The sequence below is a fragment of the Arabidopsis lyrata genome (genome assembly GCF_000004255.2).
Source record: "Arabidopsis lyrata subsp. lyrata unplaced genomic scaffold ARALYscaffold_8, whole genome shotgun sequence".
In the NCBI taxonomy this organism is placed as follows: Eukaryota; Viridiplantae; Streptophyta; class Magnoliopsida; order Brassicales; family Brassicaceae; genus Arabidopsis; species Arabidopsis lyrata.
The window spans coordinates 2825753-2845794 of NW_003302548.1; the positions used below are offsets into that span (position 1 = coordinate 2825753).

The 20042-nt window shown below is 34.5% G+C and overlaps 3 protein-coding genes and 2 pseudogenes across 4 annotated transcripts; all 5 read right to left on the bottom strand.

The window, feature by feature from the left end:
• Positions 1–193: 193 nt before the first annotated feature.
• Positions 194–2309, bottom strand: LOC110225652 (annotated as a pseudogene).
• A 272-nt stretch (positions 2310–2581) lies between these two features.
• LOC110227846 (putative F-box/FBD/LRR-repeat protein At5g44960) lies at positions 2582–5015 on the bottom strand. The gene is made up of 3 exons (XM_021023660.1): positions 3603–5015; positions 3375–3515; positions 2582–3028 (listed from the first exon to the last, which is right to left on the bottom strand). Exons 1-3 carry the CDS (start codon positions 4500–4502, stop codon positions 2759–2761), a joined length of 1311 nt encoding a protein of 436 aa, XP_020879319.1. The 5' UTR covers positions 4503–5015; the 3' UTR covers positions 2582–2758.
• A 384-nt stretch (positions 5016–5399) lies between these two features.
• Positions 5400–7629, bottom strand: LOC9301388 (annotated as a pseudogene).
• A 2978-nt stretch (positions 7630–10607) lies between these two features.
• Positions 10608–12642, bottom strand: LOC9301389 (putative F-box/FBD/LRR-repeat protein At5g44950). Its single transcript, XM_002865269.2, has 4 exons — positions 12500–12642; positions 11454–12364; positions 11218–11358; positions 10608–11133 (listed from the first exon to the last, which is right to left on the bottom strand). Exons 2-4 carry the CDS (start codon positions 12360–12362, stop codon positions 10858–10860), a joined length of 1326 nt encoding a protein of 441 aa, XP_002865315.1. The 5' UTR covers positions 12363–12364; positions 12500–12642; the 3' UTR covers positions 10608–10857.
• A 2438-nt stretch (positions 12643–15080) lies between these two features.
• Positions 15081–18415, bottom strand: LOC110228171 (F-box/FBD/LRR-repeat protein At2g26030-like). Of its 2 annotated transcripts, none has more exons than XM_021024691.1 (4): positions 17841–18415; positions 16794–17712; positions 16576–16716; positions 15081–16488 (listed from the first exon to the last, which is right to left on the bottom strand). In XM_021024691.1, the coding sequence occupies exons 2-4, from the start codon at positions 17694–17696 to the stop codon at positions 16201–16203; spliced, it is 1332 nt and encodes a 443-aa protein (XP_020880350.1). In that variant the 5' UTR covers positions 17697–17712; positions 17841–18415; the 3' UTR covers positions 15081–16200. The 2 variants fall into 2 exon arrangements, with proteins under 2 accessions (XP_020880350.1, XP_020880341.1); XM_021024682.1 differs by having other exon boundaries at positions 17791–18415.
• Positions 18416–20042: the final 1627 nt, after the last annotated feature.

Genomic DNA, 20042 nt, shown 5'->3' on the forward strand with positions numbered 1-20042 from the left:
AAATGAAAGTAATAACATGTGAGAAATTTTCATAGAGAATTAAAATACGTTAAATTATATATGCATGTATATACATATTTACATTGAGAGTAGGCTGAGAGATGATCATGTTTTATATACTGGTTAAAAAAGTTAACGGATAATATGTTTCTTGCCTAAATCATCCTATTCCAAACTGCTGCCAAACGTAACATTAAAGTCAGTATCAAGGTTTATATTTTGACCAAGGAACTCAGATTCCTTATCAGTTATCACAATCACATCAGGTTAATCATCTTTGAAACTCATATACTCGAGTCATGGAGCATCAATCCCAACGGAAAAAATCTGTAGTATTCTCAAACGTTAAAAAACATCACAAACTGAAGCATTTCAAAAAGCACCAAAAGTTTTATAATCTTGACCTTTAAAGCATATAAGAGTATAAGATCAATCCAAATAGAACTAAGATGAGCAAACCTAATAAACCATGTCTATAAGATGAGCAATTCTTACACTCATATGCTAACAAGCATCATCAGCTGCATGTCAATCAATGATAACTTGACATGTAGGAGAAAGCTTCGTAGATGTAAAAAGCTTCTTGTAGCTCTCTGACTCTTCGTTGGCCATAGGAGAATCCGTAAAACTCAGATTGAGTTTCTTGAGTACTGCTGAATTCTCAAGAAAGTAATTTACTAGTTTAATCCCAGTTTCAACTTTCATTTTTAGTTTCTTAATCTCAACATATTCAACGTCGATATTAAACACCGAGGCACGGTTGTAAAGTCGATTTTCTCTGGCTCCTCTATAACCGAATAATTCTGCGAAATAAAACAAGCTGATGTTACAATAAATTTCAACAATCTTTAGCCACATATTCAAAAAAGATTTTTACCAAGATGAGGTTTTTCAAATTTGGGCAGCTGTCAAGAAAGTCTGGCAGCAGTTGTAACGAGGAGCTAGAGAATGCAGCCTGCAAATGAGATAGGTTATGGAATCTGGGAATCGGTTCGAGTTTCGAGTAATGATAAAGCACCTGCAAGAAGAATAAAATTGATAGAGGTGAAAATCTGTTCATAGAGAATTACACAGTTAGATATTCACATATTATATATATAAAAATAAATATACCTCCGAAGTAGGCTGAGAGATGATCATATGTCTCACACTCGAAATACCTGTGAGAAAACCGCGGATAACATCTCTCTTCCTTAAATCCTCCGACTCCAAAGGACTGCCGCCAAATTCGACATTAAAATTCAGTGTCAAGATCTATCTTGAACAAGGAACTCAGATTCTTAACCAAGATTTTATCAGATTGACTATCTCTAAAACTCATGTACTTAAGTTCCGGAGCATCAATCTCAACCGAAAAATAGGTAGTAGGCATTCCCCATTTAAACATATAATGGAAGATCTTCAGAGTCTGAGATTTCACACGCAAAACTGGCATAGTTTCTAGATCCTCATAGTAAATCCTTACAACGGTAAGATCTTCAAGAACAGAACATCCAGAGATGAGCTTCTCCGCAATCAAAGGACCATCCTCACCGTAACAAATGTTATCTAGATGCATGATCTTGAGACAAGGTAGAGAAACAACAATATCTTGATTTTCAAGCTCTACATTTGCAAGCCTTAAAGACACCAATGTTTTGCTCTGGAACATGTTCAAAGGCATGGTATCAATGACAAACAGAACATTCTTAGCCTCAACATCAAGAACTCGAACCCCGCGATCAACCGCTGTGGCGATCCAATCGCTACTCACATTGTATTTGAAGTGATCATTCTTTATCTTGAACTTTTGCAGATGTGACCCGAGGTTAAACTCCATAAATGTTTCGATGAAGCTCGTCAAGACTTCTTGATGAAGAGGGAGATAATCACTGACCTTTAGGTCAAGTCCAGGAACACATAACCAAAGGTTTCTCCATCGAGTCGATAAAACACCTGTCTTGATCGAATCTTTGGTCGGAAGGTCCAAGAGTATCTTAGTTAACAAATAATCCGGAAGTCCGCTGATTCTATCGTTCCCCATCACAAAACCCTAAAAGTTTCCAAACCCTAAAATCAAATGGTCTTTATTAAAATCAAAGGCGTTGAATTCCTCAAACTCGTCCCAGTTTCTAGGGTTTAAGAGTCAGATTTATATAAAACGTAACAAGCAATAAAGGAATCTGAGGAGAAGGAACTCACCGTCGATTTGATTCTCCGGAGTCTTCGTTGTCGGAACAATTTTGAGAAAAGGCCTTGATTCTTTGTAGAGTTTACAATACTGTAGTTCTCAAAAAACCATTTGATTTTACACATTCAAGATTTTACACAAATGGTTTTTATAGATTTTTTTTTTACTTTCTACCAATTATTGAACAAAAAACCCATTCTATAGGGATTTTTGGGGGAAATTTTTTATTTTATTTAATTAATTTAACCTAAAACTAACAAGTCTTACACTTTTACCCATTTCTTATCTTCTTAATATACTTTTTTTCGGTTTTTTTTTTCTCTGGTTTGATGGAATATTTTATGTATACAATCATTCAATTGTTATTTATAAAGATTTTTCATAAAAAAAAGGATGGGATAACCTACTAAACCTTACTCTCTAACTGCGATTTTTTTTGGTTAATTAAGGTTCAATGAAACAACGGTCATGTGCTCACCAACATCTTCAGTGTCCTCCATGAAAGTGAGAATGAAATCAAAGCAAGAAATATTGTAAAATGTTCAATGAAACAACGCTCATGTGCTCACCAGCATCATCAACTGCACGTCAATCAATGATAACTTGACATGTGGGAGAAAGCTTTGTGGATGTAAGAAGCTTCTTGTAGCTCTCAAGGTCTTGCTTCTTCATAGAATAATATTTGAAACTTAGAGTCAGTTTCTTTAAGACTGCTGAATTCTCAAGAAAGTAATTCACTAGTTTAATCCCACTTTTCTCCTTCAATATCAGTTCTTGAATCTTAATATACTCGAGAGTCGATATCAAACACTGAGGCACTTTTTGAAAGTCGATATTCTCTTGTTTAATAGGAAACTCCTGCGAGAAAAAGAACAAGCTGAGTTTACAATATGATAGAAGCAGTTAATAGCATGAATAATATCTACTTGAGTTTCAGCTTAACCAAGTTATTATGAGGGTAAACCATGTTTTAGCTTTGGTTTAGCATTCTTGGTTTGGTCTATGTCTATATACAATGTCAGAGAGATTTGGGGAGAGTTTATCGAGTATTTGGTGAGGAATCTTAGGGGGAGTGGGAGGAGCTCCATTATCAAATTCCTCGAGTCCTTGTAATTCTCGTCTTATCATCTAATGAATTATCAGTTTGTATAAGCTACTCATATCACAATATGTTTCAACTATGTTCTTTAGCCAATATTCTTACCAAGATGAGGTTTTTCAGATTTGGGCAGCTCTCTAGAAAGGTTGGCAATAGTTGTAACGAGGAGCTGGAGAACGAAGCCTGCAAATAATATAAGTTATGGAATTGGAGAATAGATCCCAGTTTGGAGTAACAATAAAGCACCTACAAGAAGAATGAAAAGGATACATGTGAGAATTATTTCATAGCGAACTAAATTATATCCGCATCACAGAGTATATATACTTATACCTTTAAAGTCGAGTAACCGATGATCATATGTCTTACACTCGATATCCCAGTTAAAAAATCACTAATAATATCTCTATTCCTTAAATACTCTGGTGCCAGAAGACTGCCATAATCAACATTATATTTGGTATTAATGTCGAGAGTAAACAAAGAACTTAGGTTCTTTACCTTAATACTATCAAATAGACACTCATAACATCCCATATACTTGAGTCTTGGAGCATCAATCTGAACTGAAAAATCTTCACCACAATTGCCAAAATTTAAACGAAGACTTTTCAGAGTCTGAGAGCTCACACGTAGAACTTTTTGAGTCAAAATATCAAAAGGCATAACCAACTTAAGATCTTCAAGAACAGGACATCCTGAGATGAGCTTCTCCACAACCAAAGGACCATCCTCACCATCACAAACTTTGCACAGATGCATGATCTTGAGACAAGGTAGAAAAACACCAGACTCTGGATTCTTTAACTCTACCTTATAAAGCTTCAAAAAGACCAATGTCTTGCTCTTGTAAATGTTCTGACGTAAGAAATCATCTCTTTTGGAAGTATTCATAAAAACTTCAAAGTGTTGAATTCCACGATCAACCACTGTACCGATCAGGTCCATGAATCGATCTCGATAACCATTGCATTCGAAATACATTATCTTGAACTTTTGCAGGTGTGAGCCGCAGTTAAACTCCATAAATCTGCCCATAAACCCTGCGAAGCCTTTGTCATAAGGATAGGGGAAGTCAAGGGAGCATAATTCAAGTCCAGGAACATTTAACCAAAGATTTCTCCATCTCTTCGATAAAACGCTTGTCTTAACAGAATCTTTGGTGGTAAGGTTTAAGAGAATCTGAGTTAGCAAAGAATCCGGCAATTCGCTGATAAAATCGCACTCCTCCATCCCTAGAGCATGAGCAACAACATAAATATCAAAATTGATTCCTTAGGCGATGAGTTTCTCAATTTTTATCCCAAATTTTAGGGTTCGCAGTCGGTCAAAAATTCTTACGTAATCCAAGGAGAAATGAAGAACTAACCTTCTCCGTAGATATGATATGAGGGAAGATTATCGCCGGAGATTCCGCCAATTGATCACTGATAATTAGAGAGATCGGGTTCGAGAAATCCTCCTACTAGGGTATTTATTTTATTTTCGGGTTTGGGCCCAAAGAGCCACATAAAAAATAATTTCATAAACCTAGCAGGACCAAACCAAGTTACTTGAGGTTTACGGTAAACCTTATTCAAACCTGTAAAATAATAATGTCGGCCAAAAAATGAAGTAGTATAAACAACCATGAGCCAAAGCCAATTGGGAAGAAGAGAATGACAATTGAGCCAATGTAGAGCTGCTGTATGAATGCGGTCAATGCAGGATCGGAGTTAATTGCTTCTTGCTCGAATCTGACTGTCAAAAATTGGTCGGGGCTATAAATATCCGATCGGTTCTGCTGGAAGTTCATGGGATCATCTCTGATATCTTTCTCAGTATTAATCGCTTTTCTTCGTTTATTTGTCGTTTTATCCCTCGGTCAACTAATGTTGTGGCTGATTCTCTAGTTAAGCATTGTTTTAGTTTGTACGGACAGAACAATAATTGTTGAGAAATAAATATACTTGGGGTGCACACAAAAAAAAAAAAAAAAAAAGATACAACAAATACCATGACGACATATTTCTCTCATTCCTTTGCTACTTTTAGTATATAAGAAAGAAAAGATAAATGAAAGTGAGATTGAAATCAAAGCAAGAAAAGTTACATAGTCTTGACCTTTAATGACCATTTGTGGCTAAGGAATTCAAACAAGAATGACCTACTAAAAATGACCATTTGTTTACAGATACTTCCTACACTAAGGTTCAATGAAACAACGCTCATGTGCTCACCAGCATCATCCGCTTCACGTCAGTCAATGATAACTTGACATGTGGGAGAAAGCCTTGTGGATGTAAGAAGCTTCGTGTAGCTCTCATGGTCTTCTTGCTTATTCGTAGAATAATATATGAAACTTAGAGTCAGTTTCTTTAAGACTGCTGAATTCTCAAGAAAGTAATTCGCTAGTTTAATCCCACGTTTCCCCTTCAACATCACTTGTTTAATCTGAACATACTCGAGAGTCGATATCAAACACTGAGGCACTTTTTGAAAGTCGATATTCTCTCGCTTAAAAGGAAGCTCCTGCGAGAAAAAAGAACAAGATGAGTTTACAATATGTTTCAACAATGTTCTATAGCCAAATCCCAGATCCAAGAAAATTCTTACCAAGATGAGATTTTTTAGATTTGGGCAGCTCTCAAGAAAGGTTGGCAATAGTTGTAACGATGAGTTGGAGAAAAACGCCTGCAAATGATATAAGTTATGGAATCGGGGAATCGGTCCCCGTTTGGAATAACGATAAAGAACCTGCAAGAAGAATGAAAAGGATACATGTGAGAATTTTTTCATAGAGAATTACTACACTAACTCTTTATATATATGCATCAGATCAGAGAGTATATATATTTTATACCTTTAAAGTCCTCTCCCAGATGATCATATGTCTTACACTAGATATCCCGGTTAAAAAATCACGGAAAATATTAAAATCAAAATGTCTCAAAGGATGCAATTTGGAACCAATGTCGATCCTGAACAAGGAACTAAGTTTCTTTACCATAATGCTATCCGAGTGACACTGTTCAACAGTCATATACTTGAGTTGTGGAGTATCAATCTCAACTGAAAAATCTGTACCCCTCGTATTGATAAAAGGTGTAAAAGACACTTGAAGGCTTTTCAGTGTCTGAGACCTTATACGCAGAAACAGCAGAACTTTTTGATTCAAAATACCAAAAGGCCTAAGCAGTTGAAGATCTTCAAGAACAGGACATCCTGAGATGAGCTTCTCCACAACAATAGGACCATCCTCACCGTAACAAACGTTGCATAGACGCATGATCTTGAGACAAGGTAGAGAAACAACAAACTCTGGTTTCTTTAACTCTATATTTACAAGGTTCAAAGAGACCAATGTCTTGCTCTTGTAAATGTTCTGGCGTATGAAATCATTTCTGTTGCAAGTATACATTAAAACATCCAAGTGTTGAATTCCACGATCAACCACTGTACCGATCAGGTCCATGAATCGATCTCGATAGCCATTGCATTCGAAATAAGTTATCTCGAACTTTTCCAAGTGTGACTGGCAGTTAAACTCCATAAATCTGTCCATAAACCTTGCGAAGCCTTCTTCACAAGGATTGGGGAATTCACTGGTGCGTAATTTAAGTCCAGGAACATCTGGTCGATAAAACGCTTGTCTTAACAGAATCTTCGGTCTGAAGGTTTAAGAGAATCTGAGTTAGTAAAGAATCCGGCAATTCGCTGATATAATCGTATTCCTCCATCCCTAGAGTATGAGGAACAACATCAATATCAAAATTGATTCCTAAGGCGATGAGTTTCTCAAATTTTTATCCCAAATTCTAGGGTTCAAAGTCGGTCAAAATTTCTTACGTAATCCAAGGAGAAATGAAAGACTAACCGTCTCCGTAGATTTGATATGACGGTAGATTATCGCTGGAGATTCCGCCAATTGATAACTGATAATTAGAGAGATGATCGTTAAATCGATCGGTTTCCAGAAATCCTACTAGGATTTTTATTTTATTTCGGGTTTGGGCCAAAAGTGCCACATAAAAAAAAACATAAACCTAGCCGGACCAAGCCAAGTTACTTGAGGTTTACTGTAAACATTACGCAAACCTGTAAAATAATAATGTCGGCCAAAAATTGAAATAGTATAAACAACCATGAGCCAAAGTCATTTTATAAAAATAAAAAAAAAAACCATGAGCCAAAGCCAATTGGGAAGAAGAGAATGACAATCGAGCCTATGCTTATTCAATCAATAGTTGAATATATCTTCTTTTTCTTTGAGTCCAAAGTTAGAATCTTTTTTTTTTTTCCAGCTAAAAGCCTTTTCATTAATTTGAAAGTGTAATTACAGAGATGTTATACAAAATTAATGTAACACAAATTATTACATACGCAAATTAATGTATACGCCATATACTGAGAAAAATACATTAGAAGGGAATTTGACGATGCTTTCTGAAAAATAGACTTACTCGCTAACCGATCATCAGATCCGTGATTATCCAACTTCATATTTGCTTTTCCTTGACACGATTTGAATGCAGCATCACTTGGCTGAACTTTCTTTTTACTAACCGCAGCTTTAAACCCGATGTGTAAATATGTAATTCTAAAATATAGACAAAATGGTACCAAAACTTCCGTACCAAAGTCCTTATGATATATATTGACTCTGTACTCTTCTTCCACAAAATCACTTAGCTTTTTGCCGGCGAGATTCTCCAATATTATCATCCGTGTCTCCTTCGTCCCAAAAGTTTGAGAAATCGGTTCTAGTTTCTCCATATATGTGACGTGAATTATGCTATTGCCTCTCATAAACTTTGGAATAATCTCTTCCAAAGTCTCTGCAATATTCCCCTGCTCCTTAAGATTAAAAGCAAGGAGTAACGTCACAATCTTAAAGAAACTCTCGGTGAAGGAAAAGTTAGAATCTTTTACGATATATAACTAACTAGTATTATGCCCCTGCTAAATGTTATTGTGAAAATTTTAGTAATTTTTGTTAATATAAAGTATTAAAAAATAAGAAATTATGATGTATGAAAGTGGGAAGTTCATTTGATTATGGTTGAAAAGAAAGAAAAGTGGGATCGTGGTTTCATTTAAAAAATTTTGTAGTTTAGAAAAAACCAGTTTTCGATAGATAAAAGTGTGGAAAAAAACTAAAATAATGTTTTTTTAATTTTACCGGAAAAAAAAAAGATTTTATTTTTTAAAAATTGTAGATAACACGTGTCACTCTGAGAATTGCCGATTGACTTCTGTTTCATATAATAAAGAATTTTTTATGGGAAAAAAACCCGAAAAATACCTCATTTATTTTTTATTTGGACGTTTAATACCTAACTTTTTTTGTTGGAAGAAAAATACCTCAGTTAATTATATTCGGTCGAAAAATACCTTGTCTTGAAATTGTTGGTAGATTCAAACCTCTGATTTAACGGTCGTTAACGGACGTTACGGTATAAGTAAACGATGTTAAATTATAACAGAAAAATAGCCGAAAAATACTCAATCTATTTACTTTTGGAATTTTAATACCCCAATTTTTTGGTTAGAAAAAAAATACCTCATTTAAAATGTCTTTGGCTAAAAATACTTCATTTTGAATCATTGGTGGATTCAAGTCTGCGACTTAACAATCGTTAACGGATATTACAAAATCATTTAACCATGTGTATATAAATAAATATATAAAATTTTTATTCAAAATTTTACAAATATATTGGTGTGGTCTAGTGGTAACAAGTGTTATCTCCACTTTTACCTAAATTCTTCTCCACTTCCGCAACTAAGCTACTCCACGACCACAAAAATGACAAATCCATCGTCGTCGTCATCTTTGTCTCAATCTCTCATGTGTTAATTGTATTTAAATTTAAATTTGTAGGAGTGAAGAAAATGATGTATTTAAATTTGTATGACATTCATTAAAGAAAATAGAACATCAAAAAAAGTTCTATGCAAGTTAAATAACATACGTGTTACCACCAGATTAAGCAATATATTTGTTAAAGTTCGTATACACTATTGTATATATTTATTATTACCTGGGAAGTCAAAAATTTAACGCAGTTTACTAGATCCCTATAACGACCCGTAATTGGCTGTTTAGTCACGGGATTTGAATCTACTAACAATTCAAAAATAAGGTATTTTTAGACAAAAATATTTAAATGAGGTATTTTTATTCCAACCAAAAAATTGAGGTATTAAAAGTCTAGAAATAAACAGATGAAGTATTTTTCGGCTATTTTTTCGTTATAATTTAACGTCGTTTACTGATACTGTAACGTCCGTTAAAGACTGTAAAATCAGAGGTTTGAATCTACTAACAATTTAAAGATAAGATATTTTTCGACCGAATATAATTATATGAGGTATTTTTCTTCCAATAAAAAAAATTTAGGTATTAAACGTCCAAATAAAAAATAGATGAAGTATTTTTCGGGCTTTTTCCCATTTTTTAAGTTGGAAACTTCATGTCAATAGTTGAAAGTGTTTTTTTTTTTTGGTCTGTTCTTACTTCTGAAAAGAAACATACATCACCATTTTTTCAATAACTTAATCATAAATTTTAAACATAGTTTAAAAGTTCAAGTTTGTAATACTGCTTCTACCGTGTAATAACCCAGATTCAAACTCTTATCAAATCCGGCTTAAAGAGTCAAATGATTTGAAAACTTAATCCGCAAAGTAAATAACCGTGAGAAGAATTCTTATTTATCTTTAAACAATAGTCATTATTAGGCCTGGGCATATTACCCGAACCCGAAGAATCGAACCGAACCCGACCCGAAAAACCCGATCCGAATCCAAATCCGAAGTTTTAAAATACCCGAACGGGTTCTAAACTTCACAACCCGAAAATCAAAACCCGAACCCTAACCCGAACAAGTACCTCAACATACCCGAAATATAAGTACATAGTTATAATATATTAGTAATATTTATACTTGTAAAAATTTAAGTGCCTAAATTATTTGGATGTTAAGAATTTTTGGGTGTTTTAGTTACTTTTGGCTAGATTCGGTTAAAAAAATACTTGGGTTTTATAGATTTTTGAGTATTTTTCAATACTTTGCAAAGAGTCAGATACAAAATTTTTAATATTTGGATACTTCGGGTAAACCCGAATCCGAACCCGAAATATCCGATCTGAACCCGACCCGAACCCGAAGTTTTAAAATACCCGAACGGGTTTTAGTTTTTTATACCCGAAAAACCCGAACCCAAAAAACCCGACCCGAATCCGATCCGAATATCCGAACGCCCAGGCCTAGTCATTATGGATGTTATAAATTCTTATTTTCTACTTCAACGACACACTTGTCCATGTTAGAAAATATAGCACTGAACCGATTCAGCAAAGAAGTTCGATGACTATCCAAAACAATCAAATGCATATATTAATTGGCTTTTAACCATATGAATATTCCATAATTGAAGAATCCAAAAAGAAAAATGATCAAAAAGACAATATTATCACCCGAGATTTTAATTCCCAAGTTAAACCTAAAATAGTAAAACACCTTGTCTATAAATGCAACTTTCATAAGAATAGATAAACCGAGATTAAAGCAAGAAAAGTTGAATAATTTGACCTTTAAGCATATTATAAGATCAAAACTTGACACCCACGAGATCGTTTTGTGGAGGTAAGAAGCTGCATGTAGATCTCTGACTCTTGGTTGGTCATGGGAGAATCTATGAAACTTAGAGTCAGTTTCTTTAGGACTGCTGAATTCTCAAGAAAGTAGTTCACCAATTTAATCCCAGTTTCCTCCCTCATAGTAAGTTCTTTAATCTCAACATATTCCAACGTCAATATTAAACACTGAGGCACATTTGTAAAGTCGATTTGCTCTGGCTCCGCTGAAACAGAATAGTCCTGGAAACAGACAAGCTGAGTTTACGCTATATTTCATCAATGTTCTAAATTGTAGGCAAATCACATATTCAAACACATTCTTACCAAGATGAGGTTTTTAAGATTTGGGCAGATTTCAAGGAAGTCGGACAATAGTGGTAACAATAAGCTGGAGAACGCAGCCCGCAAATGATATAAGTTATGGAATTTTGGAAGCGGTCCGAGTTTGGAATATCGATAAAGCACCTGCAAGAATAATGAAAATCATACATGTGAGAAATTAAAGTACATTTTACTAATGTTAAAATACAATGCATTAGAGACTTCAAATATATAGATACCTCCAGAGTAGGATGGGAGATGATCATATGTTTTACACTTGAAATACCGGTAAGAAAATCTCGGATAATATCTCTCTTGGTCAAGTCCTCCGGTTCCAAAGGACTGCCGAGGCCAAACTTGAGATTAAATTCAGTATCAAGGTCTATCTTGACCAAGGAGCTCAAATTCTTTACAACGATTCTATCAGATTGACTATCTCTAAAGCTCATGTACTTAAGTCCTGGAGCATCAATCTCGACCGAAAAATCTGTACTACCCATTTCCCAATCAAATGTTAAACGGAAGGTCTTCAAAGTTTGAGACCTCACAAGCAGAAAGTTGAAAAAATCTTCATGGTTTCTTACAATGGTAAGATCTTCAAGAACAGGACAGCTTGAGAGGAGCTTCTCCACAATCAAAGGACTATAAAAAATGTCTTCAAGATGCATGATCTTGAGACAAGGTAAAGACACAACAAACTTTGGATTGTCAAGCCCTACATTTACGAGTTTTAAAGACACCAACGTCTTGCTCTTGAAAATGTTGGAAGGCATAAAATCAATGGTCATTGGAGCATTATTCGTGGTCGTAACATCTAGATGCTGAATACCGCGATCAACAACTGTAGCGATCCACGGCACAAATCTGTCGCTTAGATAATAATAATAATATGGTTCATTTTCATACTTTAACTTGAACTTTTGTAGGCGTCCGCTGTTAACCTCAAGAAACTTGTCCATCAAGCTCCCAAATAATACTCCATGAGCAGGGAAGTCAAATAAATTTAGGTCAAGCCCAGGTACCTTAAGCCAGATGTCTCTCCATCTGCTAGATAAAACGCTTGTCCTAATAGATTCTTCTATGTGAAGGTACATGAGTATATGATTTAGCAAACCATCCGGCAATTCGCTTATTCTATCGCGCCCCATCACTAAATCATAAACAACAACAACATCAAAATCCAAAATCAGATCCAATGCATTGAGAGTTTCTCAATTTTTATATCCCAAAATCTAGGGTTTAATCACTGTAAACGTACATTCGAGGAAGGGAGTGAAAAACTTACCGTCGATTTGGTCTGAGGGCAGATAATCGCCAGAGATCTTGCTTCAGGGTTGAGCAAATGTTAAGTGACAATTAAGGAGGAAAATGAATCGACGACATATGGTGGAACAAATATCTTGGGAATATATGAGCGGATTTTCACAAATAAATATCTTGGGAAAATTCTATTGGCATTTTTCGTCCTCTTCAATTTTACGGTTTTAACCAAACCAAACCAAACTTAAACCGAAAATTTAATAAAAATTACAACCACACGGATTTTTATGCTAAACCATAACCAAACCATTTATTTTGATTCGGTTCGGTTTGATTTTTTTTTATTTCGTTATTTTGTTCACCTTAGGGGTGTCAAAATGAGTCAAGATTCATGGGTCAACTCAACCCATAAACTCTAATGAGTTGAAACTTTAGACTCAAATGAGTTGATTGATTAAATGAGTTATTGAGTCAAATGAGTTGATAGATGAAATGAGTTGAGTTGTAATGGGTTAATGGTTTACCCAATTAACCTATCAATTTTTGTTAAATTAAATCAAATCAATTCAAATCTCTAAACTAATACTCCCTCCGTTTTCGAATAGTTGTCGTTTTAGAGAATTTTTTTTGTTTTTAATTAGTTGTCGTTTTCAGTTTTCGATGCAAAATTTATTACTTTTTTATTTTTTATATTTACTTTTATTATGCAACTTGATTTACTATTGGTTAAATTATGTTTAGATAGATAATTAATGATATTTTTATATTGAAAAACTAACAACATTAATAATTTCTTAATTTGTGTACATATAGTTAAAACACAACTATTCGAAAACGGAGGGAGTATCAATTTGAGTCTAACCAAAACTTCTAAACCGATTGAATATAATCCTTAATTTTCCTGCCAAAAAGGTGAATACATAATTTTTCCGCCAAAAAACGTAAATCCCCAATTTTTCCTCCAAAAAAGTTCACAATTTTCCCGCCAAAACGTGAATCTGTAATTTTTCCCGCCAAAAACGTAAATCCGTAATTTTTCCGCCAAAAATATAAATCATTTAAAGAAACAAACTTGATATAGAAATTTGTTACAAGTTTAAGTTATGTTATGTGAGCTTTGTATAATACTGTTGGCCAAACAAAATAATGAAAATCCTACATCGAAAACAAACCATAGTATGAAACAAACCATGCTTCCAATTGGATAATTTATTTCACTAAGCTTTTTCTCCCAAAGATCCTACATATATAGGTCATCCGCCATTTGATATTGATAACTTTATCACTATTGTTGTTTCGAAACCCTTGTTGGGTGTCAATGAGGGGTAACCTGCCCCACTTAGCATGCTCTGCTGTGCACCCGATTTTTTGTGCGGGTTGTGCCGGTCCCGTAGTTTTTAAATATGATAACCCTAACCCGCCCTACTTTGTGATCTCGAGTTTTGCAGTATGTCTGCGGATTAACTTATGCATATAAAAATAAAAATAAAATTCAACAAAAACAACCTTAAACACATAAAAACGATAAAATACATAATTCATATACTGCTAAAATTCTCGAATCATTTAAAGAAACAAACTTGATATAGAAATTGGATAAACTTTTCACTTTAATCAAAGAATTACCACCAATCCCAGCTAAATGAAGATACACTTAAGTTTTTAACTAGTTTATACATATATGGCTGGGCTTATTTATTTATCACAATTTCATAGGACTTATTACATAATTCTATCAGTTTTATGATATTTTGTCTCATAATGGGCTAATCAGTAATGCTTTTTTGAGATTATATATATGCATAACCGATCATTCCATGACGGAGCGGTTTATGCGCGGCCTACTAGTTTAAAGCCCGCATTGACACCCGAGAAAAAGGAATAAGAATTAGGCCTATGTTCCATTATCTTTTGAAGTATCATACATAAAACACAAACACAAACGCGAACCCATGACCCAGATTAATACTCGTCATAATTCAATTTCTCCATTGGTGAAGATTCAACGTAACAACTAATAAGTATTAAGAAAAGAAGTAAAGCTCGCTTGTATGTATCTAATTTAAAATTATACACACTAATCTGGTCTTCTTTTTCATTTTGTTTTGATAAAGAAATGCAAAGTTTGGGTTTCAAACCCGAGATATGATATCAATTACAACTCAACATTGCCCACACAGTTGTGGTAAGGTGGTAGTTGAGAATTGGGGAAAGGTTTGAAGGAACTAATTCAGGTTCGATCCACGCTGGAAACAAAAAACACATTTGTATGGAAAGTCTGGGCTTGAGCCAAAAAGCCCAAGCAGTTTACCTGGTAGTCCATTAACAGGCGATCTGGTTACCTCTGGCATTAGTCGGAAAACATTCCAAACTCGGGACAAGCAGTGTGGTGGCCTTTCGGGGAGTAATACACTCTGAAGGACTTCAATGCGTTTCTACCAGAACTGACCGGATCAGCCGATAGGGTTTATCCAAAAAAAAAAAATTACAACCCAACATGTGACCACTAGACTACGACAATATACTCACTAATCTGGTTTTCTAAAACGTAGTATCAGAACCTTTAAAACTTAGAATGAGTTTCTTGAGAACTGCTGAATCAATTCTACAAATACCTCACTAGTTTTGTCCTTTAGCAAAAAAAAAACACACAAAAGATTCAAAAATAGACACGAGGCACATAGCTAAGTTCAGCTACCAAAGTCCTACAAATAAAAACGAAAGAAAAACGATGTTCATAGGCGCAAACAGATTCATGAGAACAAGCATAACCACAACGATGGAGGCTGCTCTTTTTTATATGCAGAATAGAAAACAGAGGCGTTTAGGGTTTTAAAAGTCTCACACGTGACCACACGTGTTACCAATCTCATTAGTGTCTCTGAGAGACTCTACTTCAACCCAACCCTCCGACTTTAACCCTTTTAAGCTGAAATACTCTGCTTCTTCTAGAGGCTTTAAAACACTTCGCCATTCTTCTCTTACACTAAGAGCTCTTTCAGAGTCTGAGACCTGACACGCAGAACCACCACATTGTCATCAAGATTCATGACACAACAAACTTGTACGTTTTCAAGAACATGACAGCCCGAGACGAGCTTCCCCACTATCGAAGGATCTTGGCACAACAAGCTGGTACGATTTCAAGTTTAAAAGACAACAATGTCTTGCTGTTATAAATGTCACAATAACGATCAATAGACCTAACCACTGTAAGATCTTCAAGAACATGACAACTTGAGATGAGGTTCTCCACAGCCAAAGGACCATCGTTACCACAAAAAATGTTTTCCAAATGCATGATCTTGAGACAAGGTAGAGAAACAAATTAAACACTCTGGATTCACAAGCCCTACGCGTACAAGCTTTAATTGGAGCATCAATCTCAAACACATATGCTACACAATCCATTTTTCTGTTCAGAGTTTGAAACTCACACAAAAAGCTCTTTTAGAGTCTGACAGCTTACACTCTGAACAAGATTCCTTACCACAGTCAGATTTTCCATTATTAACACAACAGCCTGAGACAAGGACAACGTTTTCCTTTATTAGGATCTTAACAACAAACTTGGTACGTTTTCAAGTTTAAAGGACAACTATGTCTTCCTGTTATAAATGTATGGCGGCATGAGATGTCTAATATAAAGCACCACACAGCTGTCGATAACCAGATGTTGAAGACCAAGATATTAATCGTCAGGGATTCGAAGAGTAAGTTTAATGTCTACACTGATCTTCCATTAATGCTAATCTGACATTTGTGAGAACGATTTGTGAATGTAAGAAGCTCCTTGGAGATATCTGAAGCTTGGTTGATTGTAGGAGAATCTCTAAAACGCATATTGAGTTTCTTGAGAACTACTGAATTCTCAAGAAAGTATTTCACTAGTTTCTTCCCAGTCTGTTCCTCCAACATCAGTTCTTTAATCTCAACACACTCCAGATTCAACAACAGACACGGAGGTACATATTTAAGTTCAATCTGCTCTGGCCCTGTCGAAACAACAAAGTCCTACAAATAAAAAGGAAAAAAAAAAAAAAGGCTGAGTTTACAATACAACAATGTTCTTTCTTATTAAGCAAAATAATAGGCTCTTACCAAGATGAGATATTTCAGATTCGGACAGCTCTCAAGAAAGACTGTCAAGAATTGTAACATGGAGCTAGAGATTGAAGCCTCTAAACGATACAAGTTATCGAATTTGGGAAACGGTCCCAATTTGGAATATCGATAGAGGATCTACAAGAAGAAAAAGGACAAGATATATCATAATAAAAACTTCTGGATGATCATATGTATATCAAAAGAGAACATACCTTCAGAGTCCGGTGAGAGATGATCATATGTCTTACACTAGATATCCCCGTTAAAAAATCACGGATAATATCTCTCTTGCTTAAATCCCCGGGTAACAAACGACTGCCATAGTTAACATTAAATATGGTGTCAATGTCGATCATGAACAAGGACCTCAAATTCTTCGCCACAATCCTATCAGATTGATTATCTCTGATATTCATATACTTAAGTTGTGGAGCATCAATCTCAACCGTAATAGCTTTACCAAGATCTTGAAACCCATACGTAAAATGAAAGCTCTTCAGAGACTGAGACCTCACACGCAGAAGCTGCAAAACTTCTAGTCTATTATAATAAATAGACTTAATAAAGGTAAGCTCTTCAAGGACAGGACAACCAGAGATGAGTTTCTCAATAAACAAAGGATTATTATGACAGTACAAAACGTTTTCAAGATACATGGTCTTGAGACAAGGTAGAGAAACAACAAACTCTGGATTCTCAAGCCCTACGGCTACAAGCTTTAAAGACACCAATGTCTTGCTCTGATAGATATTATGAGGCATATTATAAAGTAGCAAGCTCTCAACACTTAGATGTTGAATTCCCCTATCTACCGCGGGACCGATCCACTTCATGAATCCACAGTAATTATAGATGTTTCCGTGATACTTTATCAAGAACTTTTTCATTCGTAATGTGTGACTGAACTCCATAAAATTGTCAATGAAGCTCACAAGGCATTTGGAGGCAGGAGGTAATTCATCATTGACGGTGAAGTCAAGTCCAGGAACCCTAAGCCAGAGATTTTCCCATCTCTTCGATAAAACGCTTGTCGTGACGGAAACTTTGGTAGGAAGGTATGAGAGTATTTGAGTTAGCAGAGAATCCGGCAATTCGCTGATTCTATCGCAATCCATCACGACAAATGAAACCCTAGTTTTCGAAAAATAATTAACATCAAAAGTCTTTTTGGATCATAAGGTTAAGATACAAGTCATTAAAATCACTTACTTAAACGTAAAATCGAGAGAGAGAGAAAAATCTGAGTCTCTAAATCTCACCGTCAATTTGATTCGCCGTCGGATTGTCCGCCGAAGTGACGACTGAAAATTAAGGAGAAATTCCAACTTTGTGAAATGAATCAACACAAAACGACGTCATTTCGAGGAAAAGGGAAACCTTTTTTCTTACTCGTAACGTAATTATCTAATTTCAGTCCTTACAAGAAAGACACATTTGTTCCAAATATTTTCAGAAGTTTTAATTACAATATAACTTTACTAAAAAAATTAATTTCAATTTGCAGGTCATAATACTTTCAGATGGAGCTTGATTTGAAGTCAATTAAGATTTTTGATAAGTTCGAAATATGTTCTTGGTTGGTCTGAAGAAAGTGAGATAAAGTCTTTGCTGTCTTCAGATCATTAACTATGTTTATATCTACTTGGCTTTATCTGCTTCTAAGAAAGTGAGATTCAGATCCTATCACAAAGATCATTTCTTAGACTCATAAAGTTACACAAAAAGCTCTTAATTATAGTCTAATGGAGGGGTTCTCAAAAATTAATAAAATACAAATATTTGATGGACTTGTCAACTATATATAGAACGATCCATTCAATATTTAACTAAAATTTTTATTTTAATAATTCTTGAGAAATCGTCGTCATACTATTGATGGAGGCGTTCTAAGAGATGTCACCGCACTTTTTGTTTCAGACTTTCATCTAATAAAGAAGATTTTCAGGTATTTAAGAGAACTATTCATATGGGAATGGACCTAGGAAGCACGGAAGCTTCATCGGACGTCCGCTTCCCGCTTCGGAATCTTAGTCGGAATCGGAAGCTTTCGGAATCTCGCTTCCATAACGCTTCTAAAAAATTCATTTTGGAAGCTCCTTGGAAGCTTACGATTCTATTTTGGAAGGTTGCGATTCTATTTAAAAAATTTGATGTCACAAAATAAATAAGAAATAAGAAATTATTTTTGATAGTTTTTTTATACAACAAAAGAAAAACCAAAACTAATTTTGCATACTAATTTTGTATTTTATTTTTTTAAATATCAAAGTTAGAAAAATGATAGCAGCATGGATCATTTATTAGGAAGATGTTGAAATGATTAATTGAATTAAATTAATTTCGAGAAATTTGAGTTTGATGATGTTTTTATTGGTAAAAAAAAATTTAAAACAATTTTATTTGATGGAATTAGTAAAATGAGAATGAAGAATGATCTTAAATTTTTTACTTTGAACTATTTGACTTTTCTCTATTGTAAACGTACACTATTTGATTTTTAAATATAGAGAGATATTTAGAATTTATGTATTAGATTTCTATGTTAATTATAAATTTTTATATGATATAATGTTTAATGTTTATTATATATATATATATATATTAATTTTTATATACGCTTCCAACACGTACCCAATTTCTATAATTTCTATAAAATCGCTTCCACGTTTCCAAACGCTTCGCTTCCGCGTACCCGCTTCTGATTCCATGCAACCTAGGAATGGACTATATTTTTCATGTATGTAGGCAGTGACATAGACTCTATTCTTCATTTATGTATACAGTGACAATGATTGATCATGTCACTGGACTCTATTCTTTATGTATGTAAACAGTGACGTAGACTCTATTCTTTATTTATGTATACAGTGACAATGATTGAACATGTCGTAAGAAAAAAAGAAAGATCGATGTCTTTGCGCATCTGTCGGTTCTAGAGCGTCGGTAAAAAAAATCTGTCAATAATTTATCAGTAACTACTGACGGATTTCTGAGGAACTTATTACCGACGGGTTACCAATAACTTATCCGTTGGTATAAAATCCTCGATAATCCATTGGTGATGTTTTTCCGATGGATTACCGATGGTTTATCGGAAACGAAATATCCAAATTTCTCCGTCATAACTAACAGATTATTGAGAGATTTTATGGGAAAAAAATATCCATCATAACCGACATATTACTGAAGGATTTTATGAAAAATTCTCAAGGACTTTCATAAAGCATGTCATATATTGATTCATACATTTAAAGTTAATAATTCATTTATAAAATCTTCGTTGAAAACAACTACCTTCTTTTTCTCTTAATTAAATAAAGAGATGATCCAGCAATACAGCATTAGTCAAAAACAAAAATAAAGAGCCTAAATGTAGTTGTCAGATGAGAATAGATAATTCCTACACTAATAAACATGCGCGACACTAATGGCTCGAGCAGATGTGATCACCAGCATCATTA